Source organism: Lontra canadensis, unplaced genomic scaffold (assembly GCF_010015895.1).
Source record: "Lontra canadensis isolate GAN:19392208 unplaced genomic scaffold, GSC_riverotter_1.0 scaffold151, whole genome shotgun sequence".
NCBI lineage: Eukaryota > Metazoa > Chordata > Mammalia > Carnivora > Mustelidae > Lontra > Lontra canadensis.
Window position 1 is genome coordinate 345,302 of NW_022631145.1, and position 19,324 is coordinate 364,625.

The following is a 19,324-nucleotide window of genomic DNA, read 5'->3' on the forward strand; positions in this document are numbered from 1 at the left end:
ATATGTTAATAGTACCTACCTCACAGGTTTATTCTAAGGATTAAATGAAACAATTCATGAGGAAAACTTAGAACAATCCATGACACATAATGAACTGCTAAGTATTATTATTGGTAATGTCACCAATCTATCACCCATACTTCCATCCATTCCATGTAAGTATTGCCTATCCCCTGGAGAAATACAGCTCTATTTCCTAAAGCAGCTTACAAAATAAAAATAACTGTGATTGAGAAATTAAGGAAATGGTATAGTATGTTTGATTTTTTTAAAAAAGATCAAACTGAGATTTTTTTTTAAAGATCTCTTTGATTCCTTGATTCCTGTGGTGGCCCCCACATTTTTCCACCTACTTATATTTCATGCCTTGCATAATACCCTCCCCTTCAGTGTGGATAGGACCTGTGACTTGCTTCTAGCCACAGAAGAGGCAAAGGTAAAGGGGATCTGCAGATATAATTAAGATACCAAATTAGTCCAAACTGAATTAATCAAAAGGGAGATTATCCAGGGTGGGTCTGATTTAATCAGATAAAAACCCTTTGAAAAGGGACTGGGCCCTCCTTGAGCAGATTGAAGAAGTAAGTGGTCATGTTGGAAAAGCCCATGTGGCAAGGAACTATAGGTAGTCTCTGCGACCTGATGATAGCTTCTAGATGACAGCCAACAAAAAGCCAGGGCCCTCAGTGATAGAAGGGCAAAGAAATTAGTTCTGCCAATGACTTGAATGAGGTTGACAGCAGATTCTTTCTCAGTCAGGCCTCAAGATTAGAACACAGTTCAACCAACAGCATGACTGAAGTCTTATGTGACCTTGAGCAGAGCACTAAGCTAAACCCAGACCTGGACTCTTGACCCACAGAAACTATGGGAAAATATATATGTATTGTTTTAAACAGCTAAATTGGTGATAATTTGTTACCCAGCATAGAAAACAAATATGGGCTTATGTTTTATTTCATCTGTGCCTCTCTATAGCATACTGGTATTACAGACTAGAAGGAAAGAATAAGACAAATATGGAGAGAAAGGAAAGAATAGCTTTTTGGTTTACAAGTTAAAGAATCAAACTATGGAGAAAACAATCCTTGAGTTTAGGCAGCAATTTCTTTGTAATGAACTTAAAAACACAAAGTAAGTTATCTCTGACCAAAGATTTCTCCATCCTTAACCAATTTCTTTCCCTGAAATGCCCACTCTTACATTTTCATGGTTTAACACAGTGAAGAAAATATTTCACATACTATCATTCTAAAGATAACACATAAGTGTCCAAATGCTTTCATACTAATGGTCTGATTTGAGTTTCAAAACAATTATGTAAGGTAAGAAAAAAAGAAGTGTGATAGCCTCAAATGCAGGGGCATAGTTGTGAACCCAGTGGTTATCCATTGGCCTGAAGATATCAAAGGCCCTCACGAAGTGCTAAAATGAATGAAGATTACTTTTTTCAGATAAAGAAATTACAGTTCAGAAAAAACAAATGACTTGCCTGGCAAAGCCTGTACATAAAAGTATGAGAATTAAAACTCAGACCATCTGCATCAAAGGCCAAAAGTTATTTTCTGTTACAGCATTTTACCCCTGAGAGGGAAACACATTTAGCTATTAACAGCCATTAACCTTTTTGTTCAAATTCGCATCTCTCTTTAGCAAAGAACCCTGAAGGAAGGGGTGCAAGGAGAGATGAAAGGAAACATCATGGGTATGGAGCAGTGTCCAGCCTGTGGAATGCCTTGAATATCTGAGACACAGCAGGATCACAGTGGATGTCTCTAGATAGAGCTACCTTCTGACAAAGGGAAGATGAGTTGGAAAATGAAATATTAAGATTTTAAAGGAAAACCACCTATTTATTTCCTTTTCTAGCATGGCCTGTGAAGATGCAAATCAACAATTGTCTTTTCTGAAAATGAATTTCCAAAAGCTTTTAAAAATAATTTTGCTACTAACACTTTCTCTTATTCTAATGTAACCTCAAACAATAGCTCATCATATAAGTCCCCGTCTCAATGAGAGTACTGGATTGATTTGGAAACTACACCACCAGATGTTAAAGAAAATAACAACTGAAGCTTAATACCAGTAGCATCTTCACACTGTCATGAATATCAAGCCATCAGTCTTCTGTTACCCCAAGGCTTCTCATTCTTGTTCAGCTGAAATATATGATTTCCTAGTTTTATCCATACAAAAAGCAATGGTCACTGAAAAGACGCCAAGATTCCCTAAGCAATAGTTTTGTGGTATTGATGTTTACCAGCTAAAGAACACCAGGAAAGATATCTGGATTTATTAGAAGCTTCCACACCAGGGTGACATGTCAACAAAAGGCTGTTGGGGAGGGCTTTTTTGTAGGATTTGGGCTTGTGGTGCCTTTGGCAAATTTTCAAGGAAGTGGAGATTTAGTTTGGATTGGGTGTCATTAGAAAGCAGAAGCAATTGAGTGACAGGATATCTTAATAACTTTTGTCCAAGAGGTGTGAGAAATAAAGTAGGGTCGGAATTAGTAAAGAAAGAGCAACCATCTTATAAGCTGGAAAAGGGGAAAGTATGGACAATTTTGTGGTTTTCACCATTCTTGTTTTTGGCTGAGCTCAGACACGATTATGAAATGGCCATGTTTTTGTCTCACTTCATCAGGGACACAGATGGACTTCATTTGATGTTGGTATTCTGTGCATTCTTGTTCATGTTCAGCAAGAGATCCCTACCAGACTACAGCTGTCAGGGATGCTTTGTTCTTTCTCAGTGTACATTCAGGTTGTCAATAGAGAGCCACTCCTCCCTATTCACAGACTGTTTGGTTCAGATGAGACTAACTCAGTCCCTCTCTTTTAAGGATGGTCACATAATGTAGGTCTGGTGAATTAAACTTTGATATCTTTCAGCACACAGTGAATGTTTCAGAAATGAACACTTACTTCAAGGAGGGTCAATGGCAGCCAATATCCACAAAAATTTTGCTGAAGCTACCTGGAAGGAGGTATATTGCTTTAATGAGACCATGTAGGCCCAGAGGCTATCAAGGGTTAAGATGTTTTTACTACCTCTACCCCAGGAGTTATAAGCCCCTACCCTGAACTATCTGGATTTCCTGCTAAACACAAAACCATTCTTCCGTAAACTGTCCATTTTCCTTGTTAAATTTGAACTGGAGTATGTACGTTCCCAGAATTGCTTATCCATAAAACATCTACTTTGGAAAACTGACTATTATCCACTTGCTTTGCCTTGTGTGTTATATTTTTTGTTTTTCTATTCCTTTTTCTTTAACCACCTGAGTGCCTGTAGCACATAATACCTCAGCTAACTGTCAGAAGGCACAACAATCTCATTTCAAACTGCAACATTGTGCTTTATAAGAAATATATATATTTGGTCATTCAGATGACCAAAATTTATTTCTCATACATATCTGGTCTTTGTTCCCCATTTCTGGCACAGAGCTCCTAAAATTCTTGGAATTTCCTGTCATAAAAGCAATAAAGGTATCTTTTGCTATGTTAATGAGGTGACTTTTGGAATACCCTTAGGAAAATGTAAGGATAAGGGGTCTGGTTGCCAGGAGAACCAACCCAGTGGAGGAGAAAGGCCTATGTAATGAAGCCTCTATAAAAACCAAAAAGGATGGGGTTCAGAGAGCTTCTGGGTTGGTGAGCACTTAGAGGTGTAGGGAGAATGGTGCACCTGGACAGGGTATGGAAGCTCTGAGTCCCTTCCCCATGCCTTGTCCTATGCATGTCTTTCATATGACTGCTCCTGAGTTAACCCTTCTATAAAAAATGTGTTACCTAGTAAGTAAATGTTCTTCTAAGTTTTGTGAACTGCACTAGCAAATTAATCAAACCTAAGGAAGGGGTAGTAGGAACCTCTGATTTGTAGCTAGCTGGTCAGAAGCACAGTTGAGAACCTAGGCTTGTGACTATTATCTGAAGTGGGAGTGGCAATCTTCTAGGACTGAACACTTAACCTGTGGGATCTGACACTATCTCCAGGTAGATAGTGTCAAAAATTGAGTTGGTTTGTAGGACACCCAGCTGGTGTCTAGAGAATTGCCTGTTTGTAGTGCAGGAAAACGCCCCCTCCACATGTTGGAAATTGGGTCCAGGAACCCAAAAGACAGACCAACCCTCCTACTAGCAGCTGATGGGGAGCAGAATTTGTTACCCCAAAATATACCTCTTGGGCGTAAGGATTATTTTAGGCTGATTATTTTTAAAAAACAGCAGACATGAAGGAAGTTCTGAAAACCAAGTAGAAGTTACCCTTTTGTAAGAGACATTACATTTATAAAGGAAACATATTTGAAAGAGTTTCTCCCTCTCTCATCTAGGTACCAGAAGAATGACTCAATCTCTAGAACCTCTTATCAATGGAGAAGGCAAGAACTTAAATCTGCATAACAACCTTACCCTTGATTACTCTGTTTTCCCTGGTAACTGGCTCCCCACCCTCAACAGCTTTTATCTTTAGCTGGAGATGTTATTCAGTGTGATGGCTTTGGAGAGTTACAGTTTTCCTGGGTATCTTCCATGCATAAAGGAGGTAAACATGTTATCAAAATAATGATTGTTTTTCTCTTTTTAATCTGTCTTTTTATTACAAGGTGCTCTCAGCCCTTAGAAGGGTAGAGAAAAAATTATTTTTCCTCCCCCACACAGCCTGTAAAGGCTTTCTTGTTCCACTCTGAAGGTCTTTATTTCAGGATCCTTTTGAGAATGTGATGGTGGCCATTTTTATCTCTATATTGGAAGAGTTTTCTTAAGAAGTAAACAATGACAACAACAAAAGGAGAGCCAAAATATGAACAAAGATCGTATCATGATGTCATTTGATCTTGTGGATAGTTTCTCCTATTTGACTTCAAATAGAGGGAACTTCTTGTGAACTTCTTAGTTATCAATAAATTACCTTTTGGTTTCAAGTACTCTCTGGTTAGGCTTCTGTTATCTCCAACAGAACACATTCTCCCACTCCCTCATACTAACATTTTGAGTACATGAAGTATGTCAAACAAAAAGAAATCCAGACTAAGATAGGAGAGATTTTAATTAGAAAGCAAGACAAGTGCAGTTGTGAAAACACTCTACTCTCTGAAATCTGTGTCTCAAAATCAAATGGAAAAACTTTTTCTTCCATTGTGGAAAGGAGGCGAGCAGAGACAAGCTTAAACTTTTAAGGGGCTGCTGGACAGGCAAGGGGAAATGACCAGTAGGGGTTGAAAGGAAAAGGGTTTTGCTGTGATCAGCTGATTTTCCAGGAGGAACCCAGAAGGGGGACAAGTTCCACTTTCCAGTGTTTGCTAAGGCTCTGGGGCAAGCCAAGCTCACTTACCTAAAGGAAGGAGAGAAGCCAAACTCGAATTTGACAAGGACAAGGTCTTTGTCAAAGACTTTGACTTTGATAAAGTCAAGACAAAGTAGAGGATGAGAAATGGGCAATGGTGACCACTTGGTCAAGTTTAGGGTTCTGAAGATCCACAAGGGTCTTGATGAGAAGGATAATGACCATTCCTTTGTATCTAATGGTTTATTACTTTAGGCTGCCAATGAAGATTCAATGTTAAATCTCCATTTCCTTAAGTTTAGCATATGTATCTGTTCCTACAGAATACCCTGTTTTTAGACATTATCTTTTTCTCTAACATAGTATAAAATGGCTCAAATCCCAATTCCATAAAAAGTGGGAAAGTCATCAGCAAAAAACTGTGAGGTTTTCCAGAGACAGAGAAGAACTTAGTTTCCTTGATTCAGTCCACGTTGCAGCCTGCTTTTCCAGCACTAGCTCACACCCCACTGATAACCTGAGATCCAGAGCTTCAGTCCTTCTGTTACAGAACCTGGATTGGATCCTGACAGAAGAACCAATGGGCACTTGGAGACTTTGGAGGATCAGAGGTTTATTTAATACCAGTGGGCTCAGAGGAAGTTGTTCTCCAAAGGTCTGAGCCCCGAGCACAAGCAGGGAGGGGAATTTATATCCTTCTACTTCTGCATACTTGGTGCTTTTGGTGGGCTTGTGGGAAACGAGGTGAACCCGGAAGGGCTTTGAGACAGGGACTGGAATTCCCTTGCTGGTTTGGCCAGCCATCTTACAGTACAGTTTTCCCCTAACACTTCTGTGAGAGGGTAGAGAAAATGCCTTGCAAATAGACCCATGAAATTCTCTTTAATACCCTGCATCTGCAACATCTACTTATTTTTACATTGAAGTTGGTGACCAAACTGGTATTTTTATGTCTCTTTTACATGCCCTGCATAGGTGATCTCCTAATTTAGGAACAGGGGGGTTATTGGTACTTAATATCTTAGGGTGTCAGACATAAATAAAACTAAATAATTCCATTTAATATACTGTTTTTACATTCTTCACATTATGAATGGGTTGTTCATAGAAAAGTCAAAATACCTAAGTAAACACATACTGGAAAAATTATAATTAAATTATCAGATATAATATTTTTTAAATCACACAGCTTTTAAATATGTAAAGTGTTAAGATAAGAACAGGGGACTATAATGGGAAAAGTTACAAATAAAAAAGATTAATTAGTCCTTAATTTTTAATGTGTCATTCATTAATTTTTAAAATACATTTTTATATTATTAATTCTGAAACAAACAACATTCATATTGATAGGGTTCAGAATGAGTATCCCCAGACAGTGCCACTTCAGTACGTAGACTATTTTGAGCTGAAGACAATCAAGGCCAAAAGACTCAGAAAGAGCTTTTTTATCCCCCTTAACTTCCTAAAGTAATTTAGATAGAGGGCCTGGTCCAAGAAGAGAGTATCACTAGAGATAACTACAAAGAATATCAGCTAGGTGTGGTAACATGGCAGCAAACTCTGATAGAATCTGTTTGTTCAAAGTCCTCTTTGTGTCCCATTGTCTCTGCATGGTATTGCAAACATATGTTTACCAAACATTTGTTCTTCCCATCTTCCTGTAAAGTGTTTTCCTCCTCATGGAAGTCCCAGAACCCTAATCCCTTCCTAGCTCAGAATGGCATGTAAGCCTCAATTGTCTGACTACTTGTGGGTCTCTCATTCTTATGAGGCCTTAACACATATGCAATTAAACTTTATTTTCCCCTATTAACCTGTCTCACGTCAATTTAATTATTAGAGCAGCCAGAAGAATCTGGAAGGGTAAAGGAAAAATTTTCCTCCTCTAAAATACCAAGGATAATTTTGTTGAATTACACATCATGGAGGGTAACTCATGCTGATAACAATGTGTTTCCTTTCAGATATATACACACTATAAGAATGCTTCTCAGATATGTTATTGTTCTCATCCCTCAACCCAAAGATATCTTAATAGACAAACTAATGAGAGATTTATCAAGATTTTATTTATTTTACTCATATATGGCAGCCCACATTTCAGAATTCTAATAGGCCAAGGAAACACTTAGTTTCCTCCTAAGAATTATGATGAGATCTAGCTTAATTTCAGTAAAAATATAAATTTAACAAAATTTAAAGCATTTTTTTTAAAGATTTATTTATTTGAGAGAGAGAGTGCACATGAGCTACAGGAGGGGCAGAGGGATATAGAGAGAGATAACTGCAAGCAGACTCTGCAATGAGAATGAAGCCCAACACAGGGCTCAACTTCACAACCCTGAGATCATGACCTGAGCCAAAATTAAGAGTCAGATGCTCAACAGATTGAGCCATCCCAGGTGCTCCTGAAACATTTATTTAAAATAAAACTTAAAAATTAGAAAAAATAATACATTAAAGACTCAGTATTCCCTATAGAAATATAAATTATTGAATCAGGGCCACTAAAATATTTTTGTTTCAATAAAATAACCCTTAAACATTCTCATTTGGAATAAGGAATATGTTGCTATTGCCCAAGAGAATCTATGCTTATACTGCTATTCCTTAATTCAGGCCAGAAATGAAGGTAGGTCTTTGCTAATATATGGATTACTTATTTTAGGTTTTTCCCTTAAGAGAAGAAGAGAAATTAGAGCTTACATAGTAGGCTCTATACCATACTGTGCATATTTTGTATTATACATTTCATAACTACTTCATATATATTTTAACATGTTTTAGCCAGCAGAGTTGTGCAGCGGAAGCATGCTGGGCCCATAAAATGTTTTAATTAATTAAAACTATAGAGTTAATGATGGGGTGCCTGGGTGGCTCAGCTGGTTAGTGTCTGCCTTTGGCTCAGGCCATGATCTCAGGGTCCTGGGATTGAGCCCCACATCAAGCTCCCTGATCAGTGGGGAGTCTGCTTCACCCTCTCCCTCTGCTCCTCTCCCAGCTCATATTCATTCTCTCTCTCTCTCTCCCTGTTCTCACTCTCTCTCTCTCTCTCAAATAAAAAAATAAAATTTTTAAAATCAAACAGTAGAGTTAATGATACAAATAAAAATTAAGTCATGGAAGTAATAATTTTCATGTATTTTTTGTGGTTATTTTCATTTGATATAGCTACAGAATGAATTAGGAAAGGCTATAATATATATTTGCTTCTTACCTCTTGAAAGATAGGCTTAAACATTTACAAAGGTTAAAAACCCATTTGGGCTTCCTTCACTGCATCATTAAGAACTCATTCTAGAGTTTTCATGTCAATTAAGCAACATTATTCTTTAATGGACTCATGAGCACCCTACTAGGTTGTGTAGGGAGATATGCCTGCCTTCAAAATTCTAATGATCATTTGAGTTAAAGAACATACATGGGAACAGGTATAATCCAAATATACTAGCAAGCTTATGAGAACAAACCTTAATGAACTGATATTATTGATGACCTTAACTCTGAAGTCAAGCAAACATTACACTTTTGATCTCTTTCTGGCTGAAGGCAGCATATCATAAAAACAAAGAAAAAAACGAAACATATAAACTAAAAACTCTACCAGCTTTGGGGCACCTGGGTGGCTCAGTTGGATAAGAATCTGACTTCTGCTCAAGTCATGATCTCAGGGTCTTGGGATCAAGCCTCATGTCGGACTCTCTGCTCAGTGGGGAGTTTGCTTCTCCCTTTCACTCTCCCTCTGTGTGTGCACTTTCTCCCTTTCTCTCTCTCTCTCAAATAAATAAATAAAAGTAAAAAAAAAAAACCAAAAAACCTTATCAGCTCTAAACAAACAAATCTGAGATAAAAATCTTGGCTAGTAGTTCTAGAAATGGGATAACTTTTTAATCTCTCTGAGCCTGTTTTTTCTTCTGAAAAATGTGAAGTCATTTGTCTCCTAAAACAGAATTATACAAAGATCTGTACCTGACATACCATAAGCATTCTAAATGTAACTCTTATTACAATGCATATAGAATCAATTGTTGAGAGACACATAATGGGGGAAATGGTGGTATATATGAAAGTACGAAATGACTTTTTTTTTTTTTTTTTTACAAAACAACTAAAAAAGATGAAAAGACATTAAAATAAGGGAATATGTAGGGGATTTGCCTATGGTTTTGTCTTTGCTTGCTTGTCCCTCATTGGAATTCTCTGCTATTCCTGAACAAACCCATTTTGGCAGGTAAAAATAAGTAAATAAATAAATAAATATATAGAGAGAGAGCTGGGGGGGGGGAATATAATCAGCCCTGAAACCATGAAAGTTAAATTTAGATTCTAAGCTCAGAGAATATAATTTAACAATTTGGATTATATTGGCAATGGAATTCTGGGCTCTATTTTTAGAAAGAAAGGTACATAGGAGTGAATAAACAAGTAGAGAAAATAGAAAAACTTACTAATATATCCAACTATAAAAGTATACTTTAGGCATGAAAATGGCTCCTCATAGAACTTAGGGAGAAAGTCTTCCCACAGAACCTAGTGCAATGAAAAAGATAGGATGTGGGAAATGATTTGAAGAGAAATATTAAGCATACACTAAAAGTTTAACCAAGCCATAATTTTTTTTCTTTCCATATATTTTCAACCATTTGGCTCACTGTCTAATAGGAAAAATCATACTGTACCCAGGTAGATAGTGAAGAAAGCAAAACTAAGCCTTGTTCCACCATTTTAGTGCCAGAAGCAGGTCCAGAGAGAATTCCCCCACTTAGCATTTCCAAATATCGGTATATGTGTATCCCTCAAAGAATTATCCATATGCTGACTCATAGATAAGTAGGAGAAAAATCAAATTGGGAACTATATAAACTTATAAAAGGAGAGGAGAATAAGAAAGACGCAGGAAGAAAAAGAAAAGGGAAGATGGAGAGGAGGATGAGGAGGATGCTCTAGAGAGAGGTGTAAAGGAGAAGGTAGAAAGGCAGGAGAAATCAGGAAAAGAGGGAGTGTACACACCTTAGAAGTATTCTTTAAAAAAAAAGAAGGAAAAGAAAAGAAATCCTTCATAGTTTCAAGACAATTCAAATGAAATCTGCCTCTATTAAAATGAAGTTATGAGTTATAAGCTGATGTAATAACAGAATAAGATAAAAAGAGAACTTCCAGAATTAAGGAACTAAATCTGAGGATAAAACACAGAAATTTAAAATGCATGCAAAGTAGCAAAGTGCAAAAACAATGCTGCCAGGGAGTGAATACGTGGTTTTGAAGCAAGTATTGGTAAATGTTACAGAGAGAGTAAGGAGAGAATAGTGGGTGGCTTAAAAAGATACAATATTTAGAACGGAAAATAAATGTTTTAAGAATATGATGCAAGGAAATTTTCTTATAAAAAGAGAAGACCAGATATTCAGTCTGAAAGTCCTCACTGTGTACCAAGACAATTCATAAGGAATGTTAATGCTAACACATATCCTAGTGAAATGACTAAACCACAAATGTACATTCCTATAAGCCTTCAGTCAGAAAATCAGGCCATTAAGTTGGGGGAAATTACTAATATTAACTACTATTTCTTTTCAAGAACATTAAACATAAAAAGTATAAATGGAAATACCTACTGGGGACTTTTTTAAATAACATTTTCATCTAACTTTAAAAAGTTAAAATATGTATTATAGAAAAACGAAAAACCAAACAAAGAAAAGACACAAAAAACATCGATAATCATGAGCAGTTTTGTTTGACATAAACTTCTAGTTCTGTGTGTGCATGTGTGTACATTTATACAAGTAAGCATCCATTTTGCGGTTGAGATCTGAGAGTATACATCACTCTTTATCACATGCAAAGATATTTAACAATTGAAATCCCCACTTGGTCATGTCTACTTTGATAATGAAGAATACAATACACCAACTCAGTCAGGATAGAAATGTAACCTTATCTTTCTCAAGGTCAAATATTGCTTAAATGACAAAAATGACAAGCCTTTAAAAAAATATGCTGGCCGAATTATAATTAAAGTACTACATTCCCTGGAGCACCTGGCTGGCTCAGTTGGCAGAGCATGGGACTCTTAATCTCAAGGTCCTGAGTTCAAGACCCATGTTGGGCAAAGAGACTACTTTAAAAAAATACTACATTCCCTTAATGTTCAATTTAAGATGACACAAAGCAGGAGTGCAATAAGCATAGTGCTTTTAAGAGAATCTATTATCAGGTCCATAGCATTAAAATAATAGGTAGAAGGTGTTTCTATTGAATTAACAATGTATTCAAAGAATATGGCCAAAAGTAAGCACATATATATCAATCTTCTTCTATAGTTTACAAATTATATTTCCAAAGAAAATACTTCCCATTAATATTTTCAAAGGTATCCAAAATCTTATTTTACTACCACTACTTAAATACATTGGGCTTTTCTACATATCTAGAAAGTTTAGCTATCTAAAGTAAGAACTGTTTTTCCACTTTATTCACAGTACCATTTAAACAGAACTACACATGTAAAGATGATTACTGTCCAAGGTAACTTCTAATTATGACCATCCTAGCTATCAACCATGTCCTTCTCACTTCTCTATACCAATCCAGTGGAAAAATATAGATAAATATGCTATTCAGAGGTGGTTGAACAAATTCAAATTAATTTCCAAAAGTATTTTACACAAGACAAGCTTTCCTGTGTTTCAACTCAAAATGTACAAATGGGCTAATTTTACTCATAGAGTTCTTAAACATCTAGATAGTAGATGCTGCAATATTGGGATTAATTTGTCTTTTATGTACTATAAACAGAGCAAAACAAAATATGGCTTAGAGAAGAGGTTTAGCCATGTCATTCCAAAATGATAAGATTTCATACAGATTTTAATAAAATATTAACAAAACATGTTCTTTTACTACATCTCCTTTTAACATATTTTGTGCATCTCAGCAAACTTGGAACATGAAAGATTAGATATTTAAAAAAAGGACAGAACTTTATCAACTATGTATGCAAAAGTGGAATAAGATGCTATATAGATATAGATCCGTGTTTATGACATGAAACATCCTCTAAATATGAACTCTTTTTCCTCTAGGTCTTTGTTCTACCTCCAACCCACTGAAAAAATGTGGTCCTGTGTTGCTCCTGGTGTCCTTCCTAGTGGTGGTCTAAAAATTCTTCCATTTCCAAAAGGCCTACCAGAAGACATTTTTTTTAAGAAAATTTTTTTTAATATAGAAAAGGTTAGTTAATAAAACCTGTGATTTCTAACTATACTTATTAATCAAGTGTCAGCAACCTCTTTAGGTCTAGATGCCTATTTGTAGCAAAATAAGAATTTGAAGTTGACTTCCAAAAGGCTGAGGGAAAAACTGAGAGAAGTCTTTTTATGCCATATGTATTAAGCATTTTATAAATGACCAGTATGTCTCTTCAAATGTAGGGCTTGCCCTGCTGGCCAAGATAGTACATTTTCTATCTTTCCTCTCACCCACTCACTCCCCAGTCCTGGCAGCAGGCCCACTGCCCACTGCTGGCTGCTGACCTCTTCCCTGGCCTTGTCCAGGGCTCTACTTACCTGCAGGGCCAGAAAGGCCTTGCTGTGTTCTGATCGCATGAGGCAACATCTGCTTCAACTGGGACACAGCGGTTTAGCTGAGTCACAGGATGTGCAAGTGTCCCGTCAGGACGAGTTCACCTCTGAGAAGGCGACTTCCCGTGGCTATGGGTATTCTGGCAACCTCCAGCTTCTGCACCCCACTGTGGGAATCAAATAGCAAACCACAGTCTGGAAGCGGGGTGGCCTCCAGCCGTGCAATCAGGTCACCAACACAGGTTGTCGCTGCCTCTGGGCCAGGCAGGCTCCCGAGGGCGGGAGCAGATGCGCAGGAGCAGATGCGCGGGAGTCCTAGCTTCCAAAGCCTACGCGAGGCTGGCGACTAAAAGTTTTCCGGAACCCTAGTGGGAAGGCACGCGTGTGATCGGAAGAGCCCCCAGAGGCACTAGCTCAGAGGCCGGAAGTGGCTGGAAAATCCCTCTGTCAATAGCACGAGATGCAAGAGTGACAGGAAGGTCCTTCGTTTGCACAGCACTGGAGCAGGTAAATGGTCAGAAGGGGCTGGGTTCCACAGCGGTCGGGCTGGATTGTGGCCTGAGGAGCCCCACGGATCCTCACCACAAGAGCCATGCTGTGGCTGAAAGGGCTACCAGGTAAGGAGCTCCAGGGCGGGCCGGGATTGAAAAGTACCTCAGGGCATCAGTGTGTGCCTGTGGTGATTGATGTTAAAGAGTCCTAGATTCTGTCCGCACCATGAAGGCAGGGTAGGGATTGAAAGGAACCTCCTGGCACCGGCACACACGAGGAGGATGGTGGCCAAAAGGAAAAGCCTTCAGTTCCCCAGAATGCTTGCAGGCCAGTGGCAAGTAACCAGCAGAGCCCTAGTGCCCCAGGATGGGATGCAAGATGACTAGAAGGGCCTTTGTTTTCCCAGCAGGCTGGCACATTGGTGTCTGTAAAGTCTTGTCTAGGAAAAACTGTATGTCTAGAAATTAGTAAGGAGAGGCTCTTGAGGAAAAGTGACTATCGCAATAGGGACGCAGGGACAATTGCACTAAGCAGATGTTTAAAACATAAGCCGGAAACAGTTTAGGGAAGAGGTGGGTAAGAAAGCTTTTATAACCAGAAACCATGGGATAGGTGGCTGTGGGAGGAGAAAGGAGGATGCTGAAACTGCTAGCAGGAGGGCTTACAACTTAACAACTGTATCAAATATTGCAATCAGGGAAAGGTTGGGGCAGAAAATGTTTATCTGTGCTTAAGCACCTGTGTCACAAGTTGGGCTTGAGGTGAGCAAACAAGTCATGGTGCACGAAGTTCAAGTAAAGTTTAGGGCTTAGCTGTCCTAGTCAAGTTGGTCTAAAGCTATGTCAAGGACAGCATTTGGTCAGTCTTGTCATTCTCTTCTCTTGTTCAAGATAGGTTGTATGATACAGTCTTTGAACAACTCAAAGATAAGGAGAATCTGAAGTAAGAGATGGCTAAGTGAAATAATTCCCAGGGTCAGTGTTTTCTCATAGTTTTGTCTCTGGAGGACCAGTTAAACCATCTGTTAGATCCACTGACATAGGTCACTTGTTTCATGGTCCTACAGATTAGGCATCTGATAAGAGTGGTGCCCAAAATGCAAATGATAAATATTATTATGAAAGGTCATAGCAAGTAATATGAAAGGTCAGGAATTGATCACTAAGGGGATCCAGTCCAGTGAATTCTAAGAGGTCAGTGCTGAAAAATCTTGCAATCACACAGCATTGCTTATTGAAGTTTTGATGTTGTTGATGATATTGACTATAGCCTTTGTTAACTCTCTTATTAGGGCATGCCTTGCCTGAGCAGTTCATCAGCCTTTACCAGTGGCCCTGACACTTTTCCCTGAAGAAATTAGCTCATGTATAGTCTGCTGCTGTGATGAATCCTTCAAGATATAAATCACGTTGGTCTGGCTTTAGCTCAATAGTACTTCTTCAGATCCTGGAGAAAAAGGCAACTATGAGGCCACCTAAAATCCCTAAAAGAATCTGGTAGTCAGGTTTTAGTTTTTGATGATACCAAGGTAAGAAGGAGGTAGAAAAATTAGAAATGTTAGTTTGGAGGAATATAGCCAGATATTAAAATCCACTGGAAGAATGAAAAACTTGGTACAGCTTGACTGTAATGGGATCCATTCCAGTTTACAGGTAGATAACGAAAATGGTTTTTCTACCATGGGAGAAAAAGCCAATTTTATCTCCACCATTAAAGACAGAATTTGCAGATTCACCAATTACTTTCAATTTATAAAGAGGAATGAAATAGCTCAAAGACACTGAATGAGACCAGAATCTCATAACCCAGAAGGATGTGATATAGTTTTTCTTTGTTTGTTTATTTAATTTCAGGTATACAACATACTGACTTGACAGTTGTATATAATATGTACTCACCATGGTAAGTGTAGTTACCATCTGTTACCATACAGCGTTAATACAATGTTACTGACAATATTCCCTGTGCTGTACTTTTCATCTCTATGGCTTTATTTTATAACTGAAATTTTGTAGCTCTTAATCCCCATCACCTAATTCCCTACCTCCCACAGCCTTTTCCTCTGGCAACGACCAATTTGTTCTCTGTATTTATGAGTCTTTCTTGTTTGTTTTTTCGTCTGGTTTGTTTTTAGATTCCACATATAAGAAATCATATGATATTTGTCTTTCTTTTTTTTTTTTAAGATTTTATTTATTTATTTGTCAGAGACAGAGGGAGAGAGAGCGAGCAAGCACAGGCAGACAGAGAGGCAGGCAGAGGCAGAGGGAGAAGCAGGCTCCCTGCCGAGCAAGGAGCCCGATGTGGGACTCGATCCCAGGATGCTGGGATCATGACCTGAGCCGAAGACAGCCGCTTAACCAACTGAGCCACCCAGGCGTCCCGATATTTGTCTTTCTTTGTCTGACTTATTTCACTTAGCATAATACCCTCTAGGTCCATCTGTGTTGTCACAAATGGCAAGATCTCATTCTTTTTTATGACTAGGTAGTATTCCTGTGTGCGTGTGTGTGTGTGTGTGTGTGTGTACCACATCTTCCTTATCCATTCCTCTATTGATAGGCCCTTAGGTTGTTTCCATGTCTTGGCTATTCTAGATAAAGATGCCATAAAAGTAGGGGTGCATATAGCTTTTTGAATTAGTGTTTTTGTATTCTTTGGGTAAGTACCTACTAGTGGAATTACTAGAATATATGGTAGTTCTATTTTCAATTTTTTGAGGAAACTCCATGCTCTTTTTCACACTGGCTGCACCAATTTATATCCCCACCAACAGTGCACTAGGGTTTCCTTTTCTCCATATCCTTGCCAAAGGTTATTTCTTGTCTTTTTGATATGAGCTATTCTGACACATGTAAGGTGGTAGCTCATTGTGATTTTGATTTGCATTTCCCTGATAATTAGTGATGTGGAGCATCTTTTCATGTGTCTGTTGCCCATCTCTGGAAAAATGTCTGTTCAATTCTTCTGCCCATTTAAAAAAAAAATTATTTATTTATTTCCAGTGTTCCAGAATTTATTGTTTATGCACCACACCCAGTGCTCCATGCAATGCGTGCCCTGCTTAATACCTATGACTGGGCTCACCCAACCCGTCACCTCTTTCCCCTCCAAAACCTCAGTTTGTTTCTCAGAGTCCACAGTCTCTCACGGTTCATCTCCCCCTCCAACTTTCCCCAACTCCCTTCTCCTCTCCATCTCCCCATGTCTTCTGTGTTATTCCTTGTGCTCCACAAATAAGTGAAACCATATGATAATTGACTCTGTATGCTTGACTTATTTCACTCAGCATAATCATTTCCAGTCCCGTCCATGTTGATACAAAAGTTGGGTATTCATCCTTTCTGATGGAGGCATAATATTCCATAGTATATATGGACCACATCTTCCTTATCCATTCATCTGTTGAAGGGCATCTTGGTTCCTTCCACAGTTTGGCGAGTGTTGGAGAGGATGCGGAGAAAGGGGAACCCTCTTACACTGCTGGCGGGAATGCAAGTTGGTGCAGCCACTTTAGAAAACAGTGTGGCGATTCCTTAAGAAATTAAAAATAGAGCTTCCCTATGACCCTGCAATTGCACTACTGGGTATTTACCCCAAAGATACAGATGTAGTGAAAAGAAGGGCTATCTGTACCCCAATGTTCATAGCAGCAATGGCCATCGTCACCAAACTGTGGAAAGAACCTTTTTTTAATTAAAAAAAAAAAGTTTTTGGTGTTGAGTTGTAGGAGTTCTTTATATATTTTGGATATTAACCTCTTATCAGATACATCATTTGCAAACATCTTCTCCCATCCAGTATGTTGCTTTTTTCCTTTTGTTGATGGTTTCCTTTGCTGTACAATAGCTTTTTTTTTTTTTTTTTTTGGTGGTCCCAATAGCTATTTTTTTTTTGCTGTTGCCCTTGCCTGAGGAGATATATCCAGAAAAATGTTGTTAAGGGTGATAGCTATGTTTTCTTTTAGGAGTTTTATGGGTTCAGGTCTCACATTTTCAGGTCTTTATTCCGAATTTATTTGTAAGTAAGTAGTTCAGTTTTATTCTTTTTCATGTGACTGTCCAGTTTGCCAACACCATTTGTTGTCCTTTCCTTATTGTATATTCTTGCTTTCTCTGTTGTAGAATAATTGACCATGTAAGTGTGGGTATATTTCTGGACTCTCCATCTTGTTCCATGTAAGCATTTGTTTCATAAAATCAACCTTAGCTCCTTAAAAGTGTCTAAATGTCGCTCATTAAGTGAACTTCATTCTCAAATGTGAAATTCTAGACAAAGCCTCAGTGGCATAACCAATGTTTCCAAATACGTTCTGTTAATAAGAAAGATGCATTCTTTGAATCTGTGCAAATAACTAATATTGCCATGAAAATAAGAATACTCAATTAAGAGTTTCTGGATTAATAGAGGGATCAGGCAGGGATAAAAAGATAAATGTCTCATTCTTTTTGCAAAACCGTAGTCTACTAAATTGTCATGAGTTAGAGATAGCTTACATGCAGAAATAGAACATTAAAGTACCAGCAGTATTCCTAACAAACCCTATAATCATCCTTCATCAGTTCATTCAGTCCTATGTAATTAATTCTTGTTCCATTTGATTTGGGTTACCAGTCTCATGAACCCATCTGGTTTTTCACTAGAATTCTGGAAATCCTGACTCTAGCCACTGGTATGGTTTTAAAGTTGTTACAGTGATGTCATCAGAAGCCTGTACCCAAGAATACCCAGCTGGCATAGTTCTTTTCTGTGGGCTTCTGAGACTTTCCTTTGTTGAAGATAAACATTCTGGCCTGTAGCTGATGGCAGGCACTTTCAGGGAAGCCTCAGAATAAAACAAAAGCTATGTTCTATATGACAAAAGACAAAATAGCTATGGTTAACTTAGTACGGATAAGTTTCAAAATGAATGATCTGATATGAGCTCATTATAAAAATAATGTGATTAACCAGGACGTTTGCTTGTTTTAAGACTTGCCAAATGAAAAATGCAATCCCAAAAGGTTTTGGACAAAAAAAAATTTATAAACATAGTGATTAGCCCAATTTTCATAGGAAAGTTGATATCTATCTTATGAAAATGAATGAATATAGTGTTTACAGAGAAAAAAAACTTCAAATGTAACATGTAATACTCCTAAGATATAATATACCATGAATATATCAAGAAATTATTTAGATTATTTTTTTCCGTATCCATTATTTTTAATGTCTAGCATTTATAATACGAGGGCCAGAGCTCTCTCCCCACCTCAAGTTTATAAGTTTTTGATTGGCTTGTGAGGCCAATAGGGATACTACTTCTTGTCTAATTTGGTTTCTGGGAAGACTTCATTCAGGTCCTCAATGGTCATCTGATCAAAAGGAATTAAGTTCCTTAGCTTCTCCAGCTGTTTTTCGTATTCCACAATCCTGGCCTTTGAGAGATACAAAAACTCAGCACAACTTTTCACATCCTTTTCTTCAGCGTCCACCTGAACAGTGTATTTATCCTCTGGCACAGGAATCTTCAGGGCATTGAACTTCTTCTCAAAGTCATCTTCCAAGCCAGCCTTCGCCACATTGGCCTTGTAGTAAGCCCAGTTGATAGCAGAGGGTTTCTCAGGGAGAGTAGTCAACTTGGAGGTAAGTGTCTCATTACAAGATTTCAGGGAGTTAGCAATGGCCTTCTGGTTTTGGGGTATGATCTCCCCAAAAGCTACCCAGTCAATGGTTTTTAGAGCAAGTTTTCGCCCAGCCATCTTGAGAAACTTCACCGACCCTGGCTGCCCAGAGTCCACAGCCAAGAAATTATTTAGTTTATACCCAAGAATATATTTTTAAGAATATCAAGTAAAGAATATTAAGTCTGGAGCAGTTCCTAAATATCTTTGTATTAATAAAATTCTATAGGTTAGTGTTATGAATTCTCTTTCTAACATACTGTATTTACTTTTGAGAAGTAAAATTTGATCAAG

The 19,324-nt window shown here is 38.0% G+C and overlaps 1 protein-coding gene across 1 annotated transcript; it reads right to left on the reverse strand.

Annotated features, from left to right (window-relative positions):
* Positions 1-18,557: 18,557 nt before the first annotated feature.
* LOC116859227 (ATP synthase subunit d, mitochondrial-like) lies at positions 18,558-19,119 on the reverse strand. Its single transcript, XM_032844351.1, has one exon. It carries the CDS (start codon positions 19,106-19,108, stop codon positions 18,665-18,667), a length of 444 nt encoding a protein of 147 aa, XP_032700242.1. The 5' UTR covers positions 19,109-19,119; the 3' UTR covers positions 18,558-18,664.
* Between the last annotated feature and the right edge of the window lie 205 nt (positions 19,120-19,324).